Source organism: Chiloscyllium plagiosum, unplaced genomic scaffold (assembly GCF_037043375.1).
Source record: "Chiloscyllium plagiosum isolate Xiang-an unplaced genomic scaffold, Cpla_swu_hap1 HiC_scaffold_4, whole genome shotgun sequence".
Classification (NCBI taxonomy): Eukaryota; Metazoa; Chordata; class Chondrichthyes; order Orectolobiformes; family Hemiscylliidae; genus Chiloscyllium; species Chiloscyllium plagiosum.
The window spans coordinates 101,304,391-101,328,288 of NW_028270142.1; the positions used below are offsets into that span (position 1 = coordinate 101,304,391).

A 23,898-nucleotide genomic window follows, 5' to 3' on the forward strand; every position below is an offset into this window, starting at 1 on the left:
AACTGAGGTGAGGAGAAATTTGGAAAATGCATTGATTTCCTTTGGATGTTCTAGTTTCCTCTCAGTTCAAAGATGTGCAGATTAGGAGGACTGGTTGCTCTTTGTTCCAGGGATGTGCAGGCTAGTTGTTCTAGCCATTGAAATGCAGGGTTACAGGGATAGGGTAGGGAGGGTTAGAACATAGAAAAATACAGCGCAGTACAGGCCCTTTGGCCCTCAATGTTGCGCCGATCCAAGCCCACCTAACCTACACTAGCCCACTATCCTCCATATGCCTATCCAATGCCCGTTTAAATGCCCCTAAAGAGGGAGAGTCCACCACTGCTACTGGCAGGGCATTCCATGAACTCACGACTCACAGAGTAAAGAATCTACCCCGAATATCTGTCCTATACCTACCACCCCTTAATTTAAAGCTATGCCCCCTCGTAATAGCTGACTCCATATGTGGAAAAAGGTTCTCATGGTCAACCCTATCTAAACCCCTAATCATCTTGTACACCTCTATCAAGTCACCCCTAAACCTTCTTTTCTCCAATGAAAACAGCCCCATGTGCCTCAGCCTTTCCTCATACGATCTTCCTACCATACCAGGCAACATCCTGGTAAACCTCTTCTGCACCCGTTCCAGTGCCTCCACATCCTTCCTATAGTATGGCGACCAAAACTGCACACAATACTCCAGATGCGGCTGCACCAGAGTCTTATACAACTGCAACATGACCTCAGGGCTCCAGAACTCAATTCCTCTACCAATAAAAGCCAGTATGCCATATGCCTTCTTCACCGCACTATTTACCTGGGTGGCAACTTTCAGAGATCTGTGTACATGGACACCAAGATCCCTCTGCTCATCCACACTACCAAGTATCCGACCATTAGCCCAGTACCCCATCTTTTTGTTACTCTTACCAAAGTGAATCACCTCACACTTACCTACATTGAACTCCATTTGCCACCTTTCTGCCCAGCTCTGCAACTTATCTATATCCCGCTGTAACCTGACACATCCTTCCTCACTGTCAACAATTCCACTGACTGTCGTATCATCCGCAAACTTGCTCACCCAACCTTCTAGCCCCTCCTCCAGGTCATTTATAAAAATGACAAACAGCAATGGTCCCAAAACAGATCCTTGCGGAACACCGCTAGTAACTGCACTCCAAGGTTGGTCATAGTGAAATGTTCTTAGGAGGATCAATGTGGTCTCAATGGGCCAAATGGCCTACTTCCACATTGTAGGGATTCTGTGAATTTCTTCAGCCAGACGGTAATGAATCTGTGGAACGCATTGCTGTAGAGGGCTAAGGAGGCTAAATTATTCTCTGTATTTAAGACAGAGACAGATTGATTCTTGATTAGTAAGGGATCAAGGGTTACAGAGAGAAGGGGATCAAGAAACTTATCAGCCATGATCAAGTGGCAGAACAATGAACTGACTGGCCTAATTCTGCTCCTATATCTTTGTCTTACGGTCTAAATCAAAGTCAAACCTGCATGTTTTGAAACTTAAGCAAAGCTTGGTAATTCTTTCAGTCATCAGTAGCTGATGCACTCTGTGGTAGTGTTTTTAACAATTGCAGTCCCTTTGCCAATTAATCAGCTTCTTCCACCAGACACTGTAAATGCTGTTTGCTTTTGGTAATTAATTAAATGGTAATTTATGCAATTATTCTGGTGAGTGCAAGATGGCAAGTTTCAACTAAACGTGTTGCTTTTCTTAAAATATTGACTTCACAGATTCCTGATGTTGTGAAACTTGAAAGGGTTCAGAAAAGATTTACAAGGATGTTGCCAGCATTGAAGGATTTGAGGGAGAGGTTGAATAGGCTAGGGCTGTTTTTCCTGGAGCGTCAGAGGCTGAGGGGTGACCTTACGGAGGTTTATAAAATCATGAGGAGCATGGATAAGATAAATAGACAAAGTCTTTTCCTAGGGGTGGTGGAACTAGAGGGCACAGCTTTAGGATGAGAGGGGAAAGCTATAAAAGATACCAAAGGGGCAACTTTTTCACTCAGAGGGTGATATGTGTATAGAATGAGCTGCCAGAGGAAGTGGTGGAGGCTAGAAGGCATCTGTATGGGTACATGAATAGGAAAGGTTTGGGGGGATTATGGGCCAGGTGCTGGCAGGTGGGACTAGCTTGGGTTGGGATATCTGGTCGGCATGGATGAGTTAGATTGAAGGGTCTGTTTCCGTGCTGTACTTCTCTATGACTCTGACTCTAAGTGCTTAAGCTCGAAACATCGACTCTCTTGGTCCTTGGATGCTGCCTGACTGGCTGTGCTTTACCAGCACCACACTTTGACTTCACAGATTAGTCCTTCAAATGTGAAAGTGGTCCCAAAATAAACCATGACCAAAGTTTCAGTCATAATCTTAAACTTCACACCCTGGCTCAGAATTTGTCTTCCTTAGCAAAACAGATCTCAATAGCACATTTGGGTGAAGCAAATGCTACGGATAGCCCACGTCTGCAAGTAGTGTTTGGCTTTCAAGGTTTTATTTTGTTCATTCACTCAAGGATGTGGTGTTTCTGGCTGGCCAGCATTTATTGCCCTTGCTGAGCTGCCCTTGAAACGATGATGGTGAGTGGCCTTCCTGAACCAACATGCTGTCGGTTGAACCACAGTGCCCTTAGAGAGGGAATTCCAAGATTTTGATACAGCAAGAGAGTGAAAGAATGGCAATATATTTCCAAGTTAGGATGCTGACTGGTTTGGAGGGGAATGTGTGGATGGTGGTGGTTCCATGTATCTTCTGCCCTTGCCCTTCTAGATGGTTGTGCGTTTGGAAAGTGTTGTCTAAGGATCTTTGAATTTTTGCAGTACATCTTTTGCAGTACATACTGCTGCTACTAAGCATCAGTGGTAGAGAAAATGGATGTAAATGTGGTGCCAATCAAGTGGGCTGCTTTGTCCTGGATGGTGTCAAGTGTCTGGAGTGTTGTTGGAGCTGTACCCATCCAGGTAAGTGTGTGAAATGAGAAAGTTTTAGAAATATTCAGAACAACTTATACTTAACCTAATACTTTGCAGGACCATTTGCAAAGCAAGATTATGCACTGAGCTGTACAATGTGATATTAGAAAGATGACCAAAAGCTTGGACAGAGAGGCATGGCTTTATGGAACACTTTTTTAAAAAAAATAAAAAGTGAAAGGGTTGGAGCACTTTTGGTAGGGAGTTCAATAGTTGAAAATATGGCAACTGATGTTGGAACAATTAAAATCAGGATGGTCAATTAGTCTGGATGAGATGAACATTAAAAACCCTCTAGGATTTCTAGTTCAGTGGAGATTATAGAGATGTGAAAGATGAAGACATTTAAAAACAAGAATTTGAATTTTTCAACTTTGTATTGCTTAGAAAGGAACAAATGTAGGTCACTGAAGAAGTCATAGAGGAAGAGGACTAAGTGCGAGCATGGACATGGGCAACATTTGGATTACGTCAAGTTTATGGAGGATATATTGCAGGAGCCTAGAGTTAACAAACACTTGAGGATTTCAGCAGCAGATGAGCTGACATGTGGGCAATAATAAGTAATTTTACAGGAGGAAACATATGGTCATAAAGAGAGTACAAAATGAACTGTATTTATCTAAATCAAATATAATACTAATATCCTGAACAACCTGGCTTAGAGAATGGAAAGGAAAATGACAGTAGGGGTTTACTATCTAATGGTAGCCAGGATAAGAATGAAACAAAGTACATTCCCGCCCATCTGGAAGATGGTGCAGAGTTGTTGAGGGTTGTCATTACCACAATTTGATTAGGCCCAATTTGGTACTGTGGCAAGACAGGCAGACTTGCATTTAAATTGCACTTTCACAGCTATCAAACATCTCAGTACTATACAAACAATGAAATATTCTTGAACTACAATCACAGATGTAACATAGAAAGAGAAGGACAGCTAATTTATGTACAAGCACTCACAGCATCAATGTGATCCGCAAATAAATTTTGTGATTCTAAAGAATAAATGTTGGTCTGGACGACAAGAATAATTTCCCTATTCATCTTTTGAAATAGTACAATGGGACCTTTTACGTACACACAGAAGGGCAGACAATGCCCCAAAAAAAAAAAAAAAAAAAAATCCAGATTTGCAGCACTAGATTGGAGTATCAGCCTCAACTTTTGTGCTCCGGTCCTGTACAGGAATGTGAACCTGGAATCTTTTGAGCTTCAGCAGCAGCTGGCATCACTGCAGTGCATCCGTGAGGTTGGCAGTTCTTTTTGAGCCCAAATAGAGCATTTATAGTAGAGTGTGGTGCTGGAAAAGCACAGCACGTCAGGCAGCATCTGAGCAGCAGGAGCATTGACATTAGCCCTTAATCAAGAATGAGGCTTGTGGGCCGGGAGGCTAAGAGATAAATGGGGCTGGCGATGGAGGCGGCCCAGGGCCTACGTTTCCTTTTGGGAGGGGGAGTTAATGTTCAGCCACTGGGTGGGGGGTATGGTTAGTGCAGATGTCCCAGAGAGGTCCTCTGAAACAATCTGCAAATTGGTGTCCTGCCTCCCTGATGTAGAGGAGACCGCTTTGGGTGCAACGGACACAGTAGACGACATTTTCTATGGAAGTATAGGTAAATTCCAGTCTGATGTGGAAGGATCCTTTTGAGGCCTTGGATGAAGGTGAGGGGGGGGGGGGGGGGGGGGAGGTGGAGGAGGAGGAGGGAGAGGAGCGGGCGTTGGTTTTGCACTTCTTGTGGTGCAGGGGGAGGTGCCAGGAGTGGAGTGTATGCTGGTCAGGGGGTGCAAATCTGACAAGGGGGTCACGGAAGGAATGGTTTCTCTAAAATGCTGATGGGGTGGGGAGGGAAATATGTCTCTAGTATTGGGGTCTGTTTGTATGCGGCAGAAGTGGCGAAGGATGATGCGATGTATACAGAGGTTGGTGGGGTGGAAGGTGAGGACCGGGGGTTTATGTCCCCATCACATTGGGAGGGATGGGATTTGAGGGGGGAGGTCTGGGAAGTGGAGGAGATACACTGGAGGGAAACTGCAGTCTTTGAAGGAGGCCATCCACACCCCACTCCCGGCACCTTCCCCTGCCAACACAAGAAGTGCAAAAACTGCCCCTCACCTGCCCCCCCCACCCTCCTCACCTCCATCCAAGGCCCCAAAGGATCCTTCCAAATCAGACAGAAATTTACCTATACTTCCACAGGTGTCATCTACTGTATCAGTTGCACCCGAAGTAGTCTCTTCTACATCAGAGAGACAGGACACCAACTTGCAGATCATTTCAGAGAACATTTCTGGGACACCCCCATCAAGCAACCCCACCACTCTATAGCTGAACACTAACTCCCTCTCCCACTCCACCAAGGACATGCAGGACCTGGGCCTCCTCCATTGCCAAAACCTAACCAGCTGGCATCTGGAGGAAGAACGCCTCTCCTCTTCTACCTTGGGACACTGCAACCACATGGGATTGAATGTGTATTTCACCAGTTTCCCTCCCCCACCTTTATCCTAATCCCAACCTTTCAACTCTGTACCACCCTCTTGACCTGTCCTTCTCATCAATCTTCTCCAACCTCTTCTCTGACCTATCCTCTTCCCCCACCTTCACCTACCTATCGCATTCTCAGCTACCTTCACCACCCCACAGCCCCATCCCCTCCCATTTATCTCTCAGCCACCCAGCCCACAAGCCTTATTCCTGATGAAGGGCTTATGCCTGAAACATCGTGGCTCCTGCTCCTCGGATGCTGCCTGACCTGCTGTGCTTTTCCAGCACCACACACTACTCTGATCTCCAGCATCTGCAGTCTTCACTTTTTTTCTTCTTCTCCCTAATCTTGCCCACCAGTGCTTTTTTTATGTCTGCTCTTTGTTCTCTTAATTATTTCCTTAAAATGTATGGGCGGGACAGAGTCCTATGTTCCATTAGGGCCTCAGTTGATTGGCTCCCTCTGACCTGTTATATGCCCCTCTGTTCCTTTTCATACAGTTCTGAATATTCTTTGACATCCCTGGTCTTGTTGCTCCTACATTTCACCCTAAAAGGGAAGACGTTGAGCTTGTACTTTTCCCCAATTCCTTTTAGTATACCTCCCATTTGCTGTGGATTTACCCTCAAGCAGCTGTTCCCAGACTAGGAATCCTGTGACATTCTGCCTTATTTTAATAAAAACTGTCTTCTCTCAATTCAAAACCTTTTTGTTGCTTTGGAAAGGCCATTCCTTTTTCTTCCTTTTCAGAACAAACCCAACTTACTATGTGTAGTCACGATCACTGAAATGCTCTCCCACTGGCACCACAAAATACCTGAACAGGCTTCACTCCCCAGACTCAGGTCTAGCACTACACAGTCCCTTGCAGGTGCATCTATATGTTGACATAAAAAGCTCTCCTAAATACATGTCAAGAAATCTACGATAAGATTTGGCCCAAGTAGACAGAATTAAATACGGTTTCAGAACCATGACGGGCATTCGAGGAGGAAAATAGCAAGCATACCGGGTAAATATCTTCCTGTGAAGACAAACTGTAGGACAAAGACTGGAGAATCCTATGTGTACGAGACATCAAGGTTGGAATTAGGAATAAGAGAGATCGTGGCACATACTGAGGGCTCAAAATGGCAGAGATCCTAAAGGACTTAAAAAAAATGCAGGGGAGAAGTTAAAAAGAAAATTTGGAAAACTAAGACAGCAAGAGGAAATATTGACAGGGAGGAAAAATGAAAACTGTTTTCCTTTTGCTATCTATATATTTTTAAATAGTTAAAGTGTAGAGCCCATTAAGGACCATAGAGGCAAGCTGTGTGTGGACCCAAAAGAAGTGCACACAGTTTTCAATGAATACGTTGCATCAGCCTTCACAATAGAAAAGGATGTCACTGATACAGACATCAAGATGGGGGACTATGGAATGTTAGGAATAATTAATAGAGAGAGAGGGAAGTACTGGCATGTCAACAGAAGTAAAAATGGATAAATCTGTTATGAGAAGTATCCCACATTGTTGAGGGAGGCAAGGGAGGAGATATCAGGGGACTTTTCAAACCCTCTGTGGCCATAGGTGAGGTGACAGAGGACTGGAGGTCTGCAAACAGTGTCCCATTATTTTTTTAAAAAGGGAAAGAAACAGACCAAGAGAAAGTCACAGGCAAGTCTAGATGCAAAAAATCCATGCTGATTATCCCTGATTATTCTAAGGGAAGATTGTGTTTGATAAATTAGATCAATTCTTTGGAGGAGGTAGCCAGGGGCGTTAATGAAGGTAATGCAGTTAATGTGGTCTGCATAGACTTGGCCAAGTTTTTTTCCTAAGCATCGGGTCACGTCATGACGGACAGGTTAAGGAAGTCTGATCCCATGGAATCTAAGGCATGCTAGATTCAAAAGAGGTAGAGGGTGGTGATGGAGAGATGCTTCTATCACTGGAAGTCAGTTTTCAGCAGGATTCTGCATGACTTAGTATTGAGAGGCCATGCTGCTTTTTGGTGTACATTAATGATTTGTACTTAAATGTAGAGGGTTAAAAAATCAAGAAATTTGGAGGAGATGGCACAAAAATAGTGAGGAGAATAGCTTTAAACTGCAGGACGATATCAACTCACTGGTCAGGTGTCTAGAGCAGCAGCTAATGGAATTTAGCCCAAAAAAGTGTGAAGGAATGCTTTTGCAGACAGCTAACAAGGCATGGGATGAAAATATGGATAGTAGAATAAAGAAAAATTGTGAAGATCAAAAGACTTTATTGTGGGTACCAAATGGTTTTGATGTGAGCAAGGTAGGTGGATAAGGTGTTAAGATAACACGTGGAATAGATGAACTTTATTAGTCAAGACACAGGAAGCATTAGCACAGAGATTATACTGGACCTATGTAAAATGCTGGTTCGGCCACAACTGAAATACTAAATGTAGCGATGGTCATGTCATTGGGAAGATTTTGCTCATTAAAGGAGATTTACCAAGATGCTGCCTGAGCTGAATGAGGAATGATTGGATAGGCTGTGATTGAGAACAGACTTTATGGAGGTGTATAAGATTGAGGGATATAGGTAGGCTGGATCAGGAGGCACCTTTCCATAAGAACAGGTGTTAATAATCAGGGAGCATAGATTTAACAGGCAGAAGATAAAGGGGAAGAGAATGTTTGTTTTATTCAGAGGATGATAGCAGTTTGGAACTCGTTGTGTTAAGGGGTGGTTAAAAGGAGATTTAGGTATAGAGGCAAGGTACAGAGCTGAAGTCTTAAATGAATATTTTAGATCTGTCTTTGCCAAGAGAGGATCTGGTTCAAGAGAAGCTCATTCAGATACATGAAGAATTTTAAATGAATCCGGTAAAGGCATTTGATAGGGTGTCTGAATTTGAAGTCTTTAGAGATCAGCTCAAAATGAAATGCATTCAGGATGATCAGGGAAGTGAGAAAGAATGAAATTTGCAGAAGGACTAATCACAATCTTTCAGTCTTCGTTAGACTTAAGAGGTGCAAGAAGCTGAAGAATTAGAAATTTTACCTTTATTTGATGAAGTTGTAAAGATAAGCCCAGCAACTACACATCTGTCAGGTTAACTTTGGCAACCTCTAGGAATAATTGGGGACGAAGTTCTAGTTACCTCAGCAAATGTGTATTAATTAAGCAAAGATACATGCTGTCTAAGACCAGTAAGTTATAAATTGTGTTTAATTAACCTGGAGCTTTTTGGTGAAGAGTGAAAGTTGAAGAGTATAACGTTATTGACATGATACACAATTAATTCTTAAATGTATTTAATACAGTGTCACACAGACTTGTGAGCAAATTTACAACTCAGAAGAAACGAAAGACTCCAAACATTGAGGAGCGGGTGATTATGACAGAATTTTAAAAAGAGGAGATAATCTTTGGAGGAAGAGAAATGTTAACAATGGAACTGGAACAGGAAGTTTTACATTGGGGAGAATAGCATCAGGCAAGCTGTTTGATGGATTTCATAAACAAAGAGAGTGCAGCAGAGTATGAAGGAGCACAGGAGGGATGCTGGAGCAAGACTGAGTCCACGCTGGGCCTGAGAAACCTTAGAAAATTGTAAGGTGAGACAGAACAAAAAAAGCAAGGTGTAAAATAGGATGGAGGACCGGAGAGAATAAGCAATAAACATGTTACCAAGTTATTGGTAAAAAAAACACAAATTTTGGACTTTTGTTAAACTCATCACCACATACCTGAGTTATTTAATCTTTTCTTCCCTCTACCTGATCACAGACCTTTGCTTTTGCTCTTCATCTGTGCTTGCAGTACGATTTTATATTGTCTAGCCACATGTGGTGGCAAATTACTAAACTACTAAACTAATGCCTGCTATATCCTTTTAAGCCCACATATCTTTCTTTTGTGGGATTAGAAATGAGGGCTCTACCAGAGGGAATGGCCGCTGTGAGAGATATTTGATTTTATCGGGGACAACAGCATCAAATGTTGGGAGAGAGGTTTTTTTTGAGGAATCAGTAACAACATAAATGTTGTGGTGACAATCAATTAGTTGAAAATAATAGAACTTGTTATGGTAGAGAAATTAAAGTACGGTCATTCAGTCTCCTTTTCAATAACCCACAAAAGCGCAACACTTCCATCACTTCTCAGTTCTAAAAAGTTAAGCAGACATTAATTAAACTCTTGAGCAAGAAATGGGATCAAAGAAAAGCATCTTACAAATGAAATAGATCATACCCAGTTCTCTTCACTCCATGAAACTTCATTTTGATGTAAAACTGGTGGTAGGTAATCAATACAGACAGCAGAATCTGATGGAAAAGTAAAAATTAACAGGTTACGAATATAAAATTTTCTACACTTTTAATGAATTATCTTATTTCCATGCAAAGTATTAGTTGGAGAATGCAATTACTAAAGAACTGGAAATTAATAGATTTTATTACTTATGGATATGGGCATTGCTGGCTAAGCCACCATTTATTGCTCCTCCCAAATTGTCCTGGAGAGCAGCCTTCTTAAACCGCTATAGTTTTTGGGTGTATGAAAATCCAATGCTGTTTGTTTGGAAGGCAATTTTGAGTTTTTGACCCACCAACTATGAAGGACTGGTCACATAGTTTCAAGTCAGGATCACGTGCGGCTTGAAAGTGGTGGGTTTCCATACATCTGCCTTTGTCCTAAAGAGGTGTTAAAGGTCGCTGGTTTGGAAGACATTGTCAAAGGAGCCTTGGTGAGTTATTGCATTGCATGTTGTAGATGGTGCCCACTGCTACCACTGTGCATCAGTGAAGGGAATGAACCTTAAAACCGGTGGAGGTGATGTCAATTAAATGGGCTGCTTTGTCTTGCATGGCGTTAAGTTTATCAAGTGTTGTTGGAGCTGCACTCCAAGGTGGATGAGAATATTCCAACACACTCCTGATTCATGCCTTGTAGATTATGGACAGGATTTGGGTTGTCAGGTGGTGAATTACTTGCCACAAATTTCCTAGCCTCTGACCTGCTATTACAGACACAGTATTTATGTGGCTCAGTTCCTGGTTAACAGTACCCCCAGATGCTGATAGTGGGAAATTCAATGATGGTAATGTCATTAAATGTCAAGAGATCAAATGGTAAGATTATCTCTTGTTGGAGATGGTCATTGCTTGGCATTTGTGTGGCATGAATGTTACTGGACACTTATCTGGATGTTATCCATATCTCTTACATTTGGACATGCAACACTTCAGATTCTGAAGTAGTGTAAATTGTGCTGAACATTGCACAATCATCAGTGATATCCTGAACTTACGATGGAGGGAAGGTCATTGATGAAGCAGCTGAAGATGGTTGGTCCAAAGACACTACCTTAAGGAGCTCCTGCACTGATGTCCTGGGGCTGCAATGATTGATCTTCAACAACCACAGCCACCTTCTCTTGTGCTAGGAATGAATCCAAACAGCAAAGAGCATTTTCCCAGATTTGCATTTACACTAGTTTTGCTAGGGTTTCTTGATCCCATAGTCAGACTCTGACTTGATGTCCTGCGCAATCACTCTCAAATGTTCTTCTTACTAGAATCGGATTTAACTTCTTTAGCAATCATGCAAGGAATGTCACAAATTTAACAACAGCATAATTAAATATATACATATAATTATAAAGCAATTTGAGTAGGCAGAGGATTTTCAGCAAATTTATAATTTCTTTCAACTGGTTTAGTACTTTCAATTATTGGAAAGAGTAGGCAAGAGCCCAGGCAGTTATGACTCCAGAGGGAAGTCGAAGAGGCCTTACCTTAGATGATAAATAGGTAACCAGCAGTTGAAAGTTCCCAAATATCATTCAGAATTTTTTTAGCTAAAACAGTGCTTATGAAAGCATCAAAGGTCAAGACTATTGCCACATCTCCATATGACAACTGATGAGCTTTGCAAAAGATGCACTGATATGCCTTGTAATGATTACAGTGGAAATGGCTACAAGAGTAGCATGTATATGAGTGTATAACTGTGTAATTGATACATAAAGATTTGCTTGGTAAAGAATAAATTCACAGTGGATGCAAAAATGATACAAGTATCACATACAACTGTATTATATAAACACAGATGAGTGGGTGATCAAATCTAACATTAATCATCAGTTATCATTATCTAAACATAAACTCGGATGTGCTAGTCAAGACAACATTGAAGTATATGTGAAATATTTTACTGAAATGAATTGCAAGAAAATATTAACCTTGGAGAATCAGTATATAATTTGCAAATAGTTTGTGACAAATGAGGTTTTTTTACATTTTGCTTAAAAAATAAAGAGGGCACATATTACTTAAAGTAACAGTCTAAATGGGATAGAAGAGCAATAGGATTGTAAGCACACACAAATCAAAAGTATTGTGAAACTGTGAAATTGTGGTGATTAAAATTCGGATGACCTGAAATACCAGTTGTCAACCACTCCCACTGGCAGAATAGGAAATCTAGCAGTAAAATGCCCGATAAGCTGAAGTTCTGGACTGGCAACTGGAATGAAATGAAATAACGCGTGTTTGCCATGTGGCAGTGACAACCAAATAGAGCAGAATTAGGCTAGTGAGAGTGTAAAAACATGGTAAGCCTTCAGTGAAAGCTGTATAATAGTCTCACCCAAATCCTAATTAAAAAGAACCTCTTGGTTCATACTCAAACAACAGATGAAACCAGACTATCTTAAATTTTGCAGCTGAAATACGTAATGCTGGAAAGCAAAACAAAGAATGTCACTGCTCTTGATTTCATCAGCATGGATGGCACTGAAAAACTGCTGCTTCTTGTGATTTAAAAAGTCCAAGAACCACATTGATTTGCAAATGTCAAGACACTATCCATGCAGTATGAGGCTAATAAGACCCCCTGGGTGACTTCTAGCACTTTTGAGGCATGGATCACGAAAGTGGGCAAAGCGTAGCAATAAGAGAAATAAGACATCTTTCATATAGTTACAGCATCACTTTTTTTTTCTTTAGGCAGTGTGTACTGGCAAATTATGTTACATAGTTGGTTAATCAGCTACCTCAAAGCTCCATTTAACACTTTTGTAAATGATTCTACTTATCACAAACGTACTGTACCATGAAGATTACTAAGCTCCTGAACAATACGGATGCCCACCAACAATTGTGAAGAATTGCCCATGTTATGACCACAAAAAGCAGAAATAAATTAATCTGACCCCATTATCAATCCCATAAAACTACTCTCAATTACTAACAAAAAAATGTAAAGTAACTTTGGCAATGCTTAATACTTAAGCTGCACTAACCAAGAACCTGTTCACCGATACCACTCAGTTCCAAACCTCATTAAATAAAATAAGAACAAAGGCTCATACAATTTTTGTTGTGAGCATTGAGTATTTCATTACAATTTTACAACCCTATTAATTTGAGCAATTATTTGGGAAGAGTTCATGTGAGATGTTCCTGGATTTCCTTGTTCATAAGTCAATATAACCTAATATGCAGCTGCAGAAAGCAATTACGAAGGTAAATAGTATGTTAAATGCAAATACTGCAGGATACATGTGAAAAGAATGTTTCTTCTCATGGAAGAATCTGGAACTATGGGTTTTATTTTTGAAATAAAAGGGTTGCCCATTTGAGAGGTAAAGAGAATTTTTTTTTCTCAGAGGGCTGTAACTCTATGGAATTCACTGCCTCAAAAGCTAAAACGCCAGAGCAGCATTGAATATTTTTAAGACATAAAGATAATCAAAGGAGTAAGTAAAAATAAGGAATAAGTGGAAGTCAGATCAGCCACAGTAATCTACTCTTGCTCCTAATTTGTGTTCACATGCTAGCCTTTGTCATAAGAGGATTTGAGTAAAGGAGCCAGTAAGTCTTGTTTTACATGTATGTAACCAGATCAAATTATAACTGGAGTATGGTGCATTGTCTTAGTCTATTATCTAAGGATATATTTTCCATAATGAGACTGTAGCATATGCTCATCAGATTAATTCCTGGAAAGCTGACACTGTCCTATGAGGAAACTAAGTCTGTAATCTCACTGAAACTCTCTTATTAGAAGGGATAACAGAGTAGATGCAGGAAGAAAGGAGTCCAGAGTCAATGTTGACGACAACCTGGCAAAAGCAGGAAGGAGGCTCCCGATGACCAGGGAGTCCAGAATCAAGAGTCACTGTCTTAGAACTGGCCATTTAGGACTGAGACTAGGAGAAATCTCTTCACTGAGAATGATTTAGCTTATGGAATTCTCCTCCATAGAAAGGGGTTAAGGCCAAAACTTTGAATATTTTTAAAATGACATTAGATACAGTTCTTGGGTCAAAGGGGATCAATGAGAGAAAGCAGGAACAGTCTCCTAATTTGGATGATCAGCCATCATCATACCAAAAGTTGCAGCAGCCTCAGAATACAAAATAACTTGTCATGGCATCTTTAGGAAAGTAAAGGAATAGGTTGATAGAGCAGTTAACAAAACACAGTATCCTAGACTTTACTAACAGGGGGAAAAAAAGCATTAAAGCAGTGAAGTTTTAATCTTATACAGAACACTGATTCAGCTTCAACTAGAGTATTACATCCAGTTCTGGATGTCACACATTCGGAAATGTGTGATGGCAGCGTGCAGAAAATCATTAGAATGTTTCCAGAAATGAGAAACTTAATTATGTGGATATATTGGAGAAGACTGATTTGTATTCCTGGGTTAAGAGAAGGTTGAAAGAGATTTCAAAGGTATTAAAAATCATGAGGGGTCTCAGCAGACCAGAAAGGGAAGAAATGTTCCCTTGAAGGATTGAGAACAAAGTGTCATAAATCTAAGGAAATTGGCAAAAATTAAGGAATTGGGAATGCATTGCCTGAGAGCAAGGTAGAGGCATGTTCAATTGAAGCACATGAGGATATTCATTATCTAAAAGTGCAATGGGTACGTGGGCAAATGACATAAGACAAATAGCTCCTATGGAGAGCTGGCAGACAATAGTTTTGTTTTTGCATTAACAATCTTGGGTGGAGATTAGGTTAGATCTAGTATTGTGCAAGAGTCACAGTTAGTTATAGCAAAAAAAAATCAACTGGGAAATAATGATCATAATACAGAAATTCCACACAATCTGCAAAAGGCAAACTTCAATCACAATTAAAATCATTTATCTAGTTGAGTGTTGAGCTGGCTAGGGTTAATTGGGTGTACAGATAAGAAGGTAGGATGGAAAATAAAGAGTAACATGTTATAAACATTGAAATAATTCAACAAAAAAATACATTGTTGAAAAATAAAAACTCAATGAGAAAGCTACATCCATGGTTTTGTGATCCTCCTGTATTGCTCGCAAGACAAAGCTTTTCACTATGCCTCAGTACACATGACAACAAATTCAATTCAATTGCGAAGGAGATTAAATATGGTGCAGTATTAGATTAAAAGTAGAGGTTTAAATATTCTAAGTAGTAGGTTTGAAGAATGGACGTGTTTTAGATACCAGCAAAATCCACCAGGACACTGAGAAGGGAAAATCCTTTAAAAATCAGGTATGAGGTGAGGGATGCCATCGGCGTCCCTGCCGATTACACTTGCAGGAAGTGCACCCATCTCCAGCTCCTCCAAGACCGTGTTAGGGAACTGGAGCTGGAGTTGGATGAACTTCGGATCATTCGGGAGGCAGAGGGGGTCATAGATCAGAGTTATAGGGAAGTAGTAACTCCAAAGATGGCAGATAGATGGGTGACAGTGAGGGGGACTGGGAGGAAGCAGCCAGTGCAGGGACCTCCTGCGGCCATTCCCCTCAAGAACAAGTATACCGTTTTGGATACTTGTGGGGGGGATGACTTACCAGGGGTAAGTAACGGGGCTCAGGTCTCTGGCACGGAGCCTGTCCCCGTTACTCAGAAGGGAAGGGTGAAGAAGAGCAGAGCAGTAGTAATTGGGGACTCGATAGTTCGTGGCACAGATAGGCGGTTTTGTGGGAACGAGAGAGACTCACGTTTGGTATGTTGCCTCCCAGGTGCAAGGGTACGTGATGTCTCTGATCGTGTTTTCCGGGTCCTGGAGGGGGAGGGGGAGCAACCCGAAGTCGTGGTCCACATTGGCACCAACGACATAGGTAGGAGGAGTGCTGAGGATGTTAGACAGGCTTTCAGGGAGCTAGGTTGGAAGCTTGGAGTTAGAACAAACAGAGTTGTTGTCTCTGATTTGTTACCCGTGCCACGTGATAGAGATTCGAGGAATAGGGAGAGAGAACAATTAAATGCGTGGCTTCAGGGATGGTGCAGGAGGGAGGGGTTCCAGTTTTTGGATAACTGGGGTTCTTTCTGGGGACGGTGGGACCTCTATAAACAGGATGGTCTACACCTGAACCTGAGGGGAACCAGTATCCTTGGGGGGAGGTTTGCTAGTGCTCTTGGGGGGGGTTTAAACTAACTCGGCAGGGGCATGGGAACCCAGATTGTAGCTTCAGGGTGCAGGGCCTGGAGTGTAGGGAGGTGAGGAACATGGCATCAATTTCCAAGGAGGGTGCCTGTAAACAGGGAAGTGGCTTGAAGTGTGTATACTTCAATGCAAGAAGTATACGAAATAAGGTAGGTGAACTTGCAGCGTTGGTTGGTACCTGGGACTTCGATGTTGTGGCTATTACGGAGACATGGCTAGAACAGGGACAGGATTGGCTGTTGCAGGTTCCGGGATTTAAATGTTTTAGTAGGGTCAGAGGTGGGGGTAAAAGAGGGGGAGGTGTGGCATTGCTTGTCAAAGATAGTATTACAGCGGTGGAAAGGACGATGGATGAGGACTTGCCATCTGAGGTAGTTTGGGCTGAGGTTAGGAACAGGAAAGGTGAGGTCACCCTGTTAGGAGTCTTTTACAGGCCTCCTAATAGTCCTAGAATCATTGAAGAAAGGATTGGGAAGGTGATTCAGGAGATGAGTGACAGTAATAGGGTGGTTGTTATGGGGGACTTTAACTTTCCTGATATTGATTGGGAAAGCTATAGCTCAAGTTCGTTAGATGGGTCAGTGTTTGTTCAATGTGTGCAGGAGAGTTTCCTGACACAATATGTAGACAGGCCAACAAGAGGTGAGGCCATACTGGATTTGGTTCTGGGTAACGAACCAGGCCAGGTGTTAGAATTAGAGGTAGGTGAGCACTTTGGGGATAGTGACCATAATTCGGTGATTTTTACACTCGTGATGGAGAGGGATAAGTGTGTACTACAGGGCAAGAATTATAGCTGGGGTAAGGGAAATTATGATGCGGTGAGGCATGACTTAGGATGTGTGGCTTGGAAAAGTAGACTCCAAGGCAAGAGTGTAAATGATATGTGGAACTTGTTCAAGGGGCAACTATTGAGTGTCCTTGATAATTATGTACCTGTCAGGCAGGAAGGAAAGGGTCGTGCGAGGGAGCCGTGGTTTAATAAGGAATTGGAATCCCTTGTTAAATGGAAGAGGGCAGCCTATCTCAAGATGAGACGTGAAGGTTCAATTGGGGCGATTGAGAGTTATAGGGTAGCCAGGAAGGACCTGAAGAGAGAGCTAAAAGCAGCAAGGAGGGGACATGAAAGGTCCTTAGTAGATAGGATTAGGGAAAACCCTAAGGCTTTCTATAGGTATGTTAGGAATAAAAGAATGACTAGGGTAGGAATAGGTCCAGTCAAGGATAGTAGGGGGAAGTTGCGTGTGGAGGCGGAAGAGATTGGGGAGACACTGAATGAATACTTTTCTTCAGTATTCACTCAGGAACAGGGCATTGTTGTCGATGAGAATACTGAGGCACAAATAAGTAGAATGGATGGCTTTGAGGTATGTAGAGAAGAGGTGTTGGAAATCCTGGAAAAGGTGAAAATAGATAAGTCCCCTGGGCCTGATGGCATTTATCCTAGGATTCTCTGGGAAGCAAGGGAGGAGATTGCAGAGCCATTGGCCTTGATTTTTATGTCCTCTTTGTCTACAGGAGTAGTCCCAGAAGACTGGAGGATAGCAAATGTGGTTCCCTTGTTCAAAAAGGGGAGTAGGGATAGCCCTAGTAACTATAGGCCGGTGAGTCTCACTTCTGTTGTGGGCAAAGTCTTAGAGAGAATTGTAAGGGATAGGATTTATGCACATCTAGATAGGAATAATGTGATCAAGGATAGTCAGCATGGTTTTGTGAAGGGCAAGTCGTGCCTCACAAACCTTATTGAATTCTTTGAAAAGGTGACGAAGGAGGTTGATGAGGGGAAAGCGGTAGATGTGGTATATATGGATTTTAGTAAGGCGTTTGATAAGGTTCCCCATGGTAGGCTACTGCAGAAAATACGGAGATATGGCATTGAGGGTGAGTTGGAGGTTTGGATTAGGAATTGGCTGGATGGAAGAAGACAGAGGGTAGTAGTTGATGGCAAAGTTTCTTCATGGAGTGCCGTCACTAGCGGTGTTCCGCAAGGATCTGTTTTGGGACCATTGCTGTTTGTCATTTTTATAAATGACCTGGAAGAGGGGTTAGAAGGTTGGGTGAGCAAGTTTGCGGATGATACGAAAGTCGGAGGAGTTGTTGACAGTGAGGAAGCATGTGGCAGGTTACAGCAGGATATAGAGAAGCTGCAGAGCTGGGCAGAAAGGTGGCAGATGGAATTCAATGTAGCTAAGTGCGAGGTGATTCACTTTGGGAAGAATAACAAAAAGATGGGGTACTGGGCTAATGGTCGGATACTTGGTAGTGTGGATGAGCAGAGGGATCTTGGTGTCCATGTACACAGATCTCTGAAAGTTGCCACCCAGGTAAATAGTGCGGTGAGGAAGGCATATGGCGTACTGGCTTTTATTGGTAGAGGAATTGAGTTCCGGAGTCCTGAGGTCATGATGCAGTTGTATAAGACTCTGGTACGGCCGCATCTGGAATATTGTGTGCAGTTTTGGTCGCCATACTATAGGAAGGATGTGGAGGCATTGGAACGGGTGCAGAGGAGGTTTACCAGGATGTTGCCTGGTATGGAAGGAAAATCGTATGAGGAAAGACTGAGGCACTTGGGGCTGTTTTCACTAGAGAAAAGAAGGTTTAGGGGTGACTTGATTGAGGTGTACAAGATGATTAGGGGGTTAGATAGGGTCGACAGTATGAACCTTTTCCCGCGTATTGAGTCGGGTATTACAAGGGGGCATAGCTTTAAATTAAGGGGGCGTAGATATAGGACTGATGTTAGGGGTAGGTTCTTCACTCAGCGAGTCGTTAGTTCATGGAATGCCCTGCCAGTAACAGTGGTGGACTCTCCCTCTTTATGGGCATTTAAGAGGGCATTGGATAGGTATATGGAGGATAGTGGGTTAGTGTAGTTTAGGTGGGCTTGGATCGGCGCAACATCGAGGGCCCAAGGGCCTGTACTGCGCTGTATTCTTCTATGTTCTATGTTCTATAATACTATCATTCTCAGTCCTACAGGCAGGGGGAAAATCCACCACAGGTGTTGGGAAAAAAAAGTCAGGAAATTTTCCCTGGAGTTCTCAACAAAGAGTCTGCATCCCATGAAGTCTCATAAATTCAGGTCAAACATGGGTGAAGAAACTTCCTACTATTACCTACTACCATCCTCAGCTTACAAACCAGTAATCCTCCATATTGAGCACCAAATGGAAAAAGAAAAGAGGGTGGGAAGAGCATAAGCTTCCTCTAATTGAGGGACTTGAATGGCCATCACCTAGAGTGGCTTGATAACAGCACTGCTGATAGAGTTGGCAGAATTTGAAAGGGGAAAACTACTCAACTGACTCTACAGTAGGTGGTGACAGAACTGGAAAAGGGAAAAACCTACCTGATCCTCAGGCAGATAGATGATCCATCTTGGCCTCCAGCATCATAGATGCCGTTCTTTACTTAAGGGATAAATTGAATTAATTGAGCGAGATGTTTGAAGGTACTAAACACTGTCAATACTACTGAAGACTTGTGTGCCAAAATTAGCCCAAACCAACCTACCTGAATACGTCTACAATATGATAATTTATTCAGCAATATGGAAAACTATCTAGGCTTATCCTGAATGTGATACCGTCAATTCCAATCTGGCTAAACAGCCTGTCTACTCTCTATCAAAGTGATATATGGGTCATTGACAGCGCTCTCAAGTGGCATGATTCCTAGCCTATATCTTGCTCTTACTGCCAATATTTATATTAGCTAGTCCAGTTCAGTTGCCCCCAGAATGTTGATAGCTGGGATTCAATGATAGAACATAAATATTCACAAAGTTCCAACGTCCACTGCACAGACAAAAGACCACCTGAGTTTGACACTGCTGTCAGCAGAATTACCTAAGTCAGAACCTCCTTATCCAATAGGAGATTTCAATGCAAAAGCAGTCATGGACCATAAGCCATAGTCTTTCTGCATTAACCATCAAGGCTAGGGAATGGCAAATGACAATGGATAGACTAAAACTTTATTAATTACACAAAACTTGTGGTACCAGTAATTACTTTCAGAACAAACTATACCACAAGGTGACATTATGGGGAGATTGTGGCAATGTGGTAATTTCCCTAGACTGCTAATACATAGGTAAAAACAATAACTGCAGATGCTGGAAACCAGATTCTGGATTAGTGGTGCTGAAAAAGCACAGCAGTTCAGGCAGCATCCGAGGAGCAGTAAAATCGATGTTTCGGGCAAAAGCCCTTCTTCAGGAATAGAGGCAGAGTGCCTGAAGGGTGGAGAGATAAATGATAGGAGGGTGGGGGTGGGGGTGGGGAGAAAGTAGCATACAGTATAATAGGTGAGTGGGGGTGGGGATGGGGATGAAGGTGATAGGTCAGGGAGGAGGGTGGGGGAAGGTGGCAAAGAGTACAATGGGTGGATGGGGGTGGGATGAAGATCATAGGTCAGAGAGGAGGGTGGAGTGGATAGGTGGAAAAGAAGATAGGCAGGTAGGACTGCTAATACATCCTTACATTAGTGTTCTGGGTATATGGGTTTGAATCCCTCCTTGGTGGATTCAGTAAAAGAATCTAGAACTAAATGCCAACTCAATAGAGGCCATGATTTTGAATAAAAACCCACCAATCCTTACCTATGTTTGACTCATGCCAGTGATTTAGGTTTGATTCCTGCCTCGGGCAACTATCTGTGTGGCGTTTGCACATTTATTCTCCCCACATCCGCGTGGGTTTCCTCCCAGTGCTCCGGTTTCCTTCCACAGTCCAAAGATGTGCAGGTCAGGTGAAATGGCCATGCTAAATTGCCCATAGTGTTACATACATTAGTCAGGGGTAAATGTGAGGAAATGGGTGAGTTACTCTTCAGAGGGTTGATGTGGACTTGTTGGGCCAAATGGCCTGTTTCCACACTGTAGGGAATCTAATCTAATCTAATCTAATCTGTCTGCTGGGCAATAAAAGCTGGGCTAGCCAGTGACAGTCAAAGTCCTGTAAACAAATGGATATTTTCTAATAACCTGTTCAGAGATGTTTTGACACACCTATGGAGCAGGTGGGACTTGAACTCAGACCTCCTGGTTCAGTTATGGATGCTACTGCTATGGCATTACCCCTCTTCTGTGAACAAGCAGCTATGTGTAAGTTCTTTGTTCACAATATACAGTAGCCCTGTGTATAGATGTTTTTAATCAACCTGTTTTCTAACCCAGAGGTAGAAACAGTACCACAATGTCACAAAGGGACCTTCCACGAACAAACAGATATGTTCTAATAAAATTACTCAATGTTATTATACACCTCTTGAGTAAAAGTGGGATTTGAACCCAGGCTTTCTGATTCAGAGGTAGAGACACTACTACTGTGCCACAAGAGCCGTCATAAAGAAATTTGCATTAAATCCATATATTCAGGATTATATTACACACCTCTGGAGTTGCTGCAACTTGACCCTGGGTCTCCTGGCACAGGGGTAAGGAAAATACCTCTGCATCAGAAGTGCCCCAGTGTAGAAATACATAATTTCTAATCAACCATAAATGCCCTACAGTGCAGAAGCAGGCCATTCTGAGGGTCTGCACCGACACTCCAAAGAGCATCCCACCCAGACCCACTTCCCCAACTTATCTTCCTAACCCTGCATTTCCCATGGTTAATCCATCTAGATTGGACACTATGGGCAATTTAGCATGGCCAATCCACCTAACCATTGGACTATGGGAAGAAACTGAAAAAAGTTTAAGCCAACGTGGGGACAAACTCCACACAGTCAGTCATCCAAATAACTGAGCCACTGTGCCACTCCAAAGATTCAAAGATGTTGTGAGACATCTCAAAAGTGGGTGGGACTTGAACCCAGGATTTGAGATCACAGATAGGGACACTATGACTGACTGCATCACATGAGCCTCAACACATTATAAGATAGCCTGGATATCTTCTAATCAACCTGCTCAGATTAGTTATTATACATTTATGGCACAGGTAGGACTCTAATCTGGGTCTGCTGGCTCAGAAATAAGTACTCTACCAAGGGAACAAAGATTGTTTCTCATCAACCTATTCAGAGATGTTATGACACACATCTGGTAGAGGTGGGACTTCAGGTTTCCTGGCTCAGAGGTAACGATGTACCACTATGCTACAAGAGACCACCCCCTGTGAACAAATATATATTTTGCAATCAGCCTGACCAGTAATGCTATTGCACACCTCTGAAAAAGGTGGGACTTGAACCTAGGTCTCTTGGCCCAGAGGTAGGAATACTTGAACCATACCATGAAGCCCTGTTCCATGTGAGAAAATATAGGTGTTTTCTAACCAACCTGTTCAGTGATGCTATTGCATACCTCTGGTGCAGGTAGGACTTCAACCCAAGTATTCTGGCTCAGAGGTACAGATGCACCACTGCACCGCAAGCATCCCCAAATGAAAAAAATATTTTCAAACAACCTGACCAGATGTTATGACAGACCTCTGAAGCATGTAGAACTTCAACCCAGACTTTCTGGCTCAGAGGTAGGGAAACTACCACTGTGCCACAAGCTCTTCTGTGAATGAAGTTTTTTTTTACTTCCAGCCTGTGGTGGAAGAACATATTGGAGATGTGTCAGTGGGTTACAGGTTTTGGGTGTTCAGATATGTTTCAAATCGACCTGTTCAGGACATTATTACGTCCCTCGGGAACAAGTAGGACTTGAACTTGGGCCTCCTGGTGTAGAGATATAGAGACTACTACTGAACCACAAGAGCCCTGCCTGTGAACAAATAAGCATGTTCTAATCAACTTGTCCATGAATATTACTACATACTTCTGGACAAGTTGGTACTTGAACCTGGACCTTCTAGTTCAGAGGTAGGGAGACTAGCACTTCATCATAAGAACCCCTTCTGTGAACAAATAAAAAGAAAGTTAATTAGCAGGATGTGGGTTTGATCATCACCAGCAATAGTTCTGAATAGGCCTCCTTCACTGCCCCCTCATTTTTGATGGTTTGCATTGTCCTTAACAGGCTTTGCACATTAACTAATCAACTGGAAAACACAGGTGATTTATTGCCAGTAGTTAACACTGTTTTGGATGTTCAGATATGTTTCTGGTGTCATTGAAGACATGTAGTCTACTCTAATTAATTACAAGACAGATCTAAGTGAGGAGATTCAATGTACTAAGCAACATTCAAAATCAAGTCCAACAAACTGTTCGGTGGTACACCAATGGCTATAACTTTGCCATAATATCTAGTTGTCCTTTCACAAAGGGAATGCTGGAGACTCATATGAAAGAATTAAAAAATACAACAGGTCTATTTAAAATGTTGTTTTCTTACCTGATAAAGATAGGGGAAAATTCACTAAAAGTAATAGACAGTTGGAAAAATGAACTACTATTTTGTTGAGGTGCCTCCAACTGTGCCTTAGTGGGGACACTGAATGACAGAATCCTTGATAAAGTACAGAGAATTGGAGTTTTTTTTTCTTGGAGAAAGAATATTTAGTAGCATTGCACAAAGTTATGACAGGCTTGAATAAGGTAGACAAACAAAAGCAGTTCCCATTACTAGATCACACAAGGACTGGGCAGACAAGTTTTATAAGTTTCAGGCAAGAGATGCAAGGTAGATTGAGAGAGACTGTTTTTGCAACAATTCGTAATAACGTGGATCTCATTGCCTATGAAGGTTAAGGGGCAGCTGACTAAAAGAAAACTGAATGGTCAGTTATATGGGTCTGCAGCACAGGAAAAGGCTCTTCAGTCCATCGAGTCTGAGCTGGTAAAAACAACCACCTAACAAATTCTAATCCCATTTTCCAGCACTTGTCTCAAAACCTTGTATGCTATAGCTTTGCAAGTACACATCTAAATGTTACTTAAATGTTGAGGATTTCTGCCTCTACCACCTTGCAGTGAGTTCCAGACTCTCACTATCCTCCCTGTGAAGGATTTTATTTTCCCCTCAATCCCCTCTAAACATCCTGCCCCTCACCTTAAATCTACGGCCACTGGTCATTGATCCCTCCATCTGGGGAAAGGTTCCTTCTTGTCTATCCTG

The 23,898-nt window shown here is 42.2% G+C and overlaps 1 protein-coding gene across 3 annotated transcripts in view; it reads right to left on the reverse strand.

The window, feature by feature from the left end:
• The window catches only part of gra (granulito), a 98,616-nt gene that overhangs the window by 43,195 nt on the left and 31,523 nt on the right, over positions 1-23,898 (reverse strand). For all 3 annotated transcript variants that reach the window (XM_087986525.1, XM_043688109.2, XM_087986526.1), the window contains exon 4: positions 9,687-9,760. In XM_087986525.1, the coding sequence (XP_087842651.1) occupies positions 9,687-9,760 (74 nt within the window). The remainder of the gene's footprint in view (positions 1-9,686; positions 9,761-23,898) is intronic.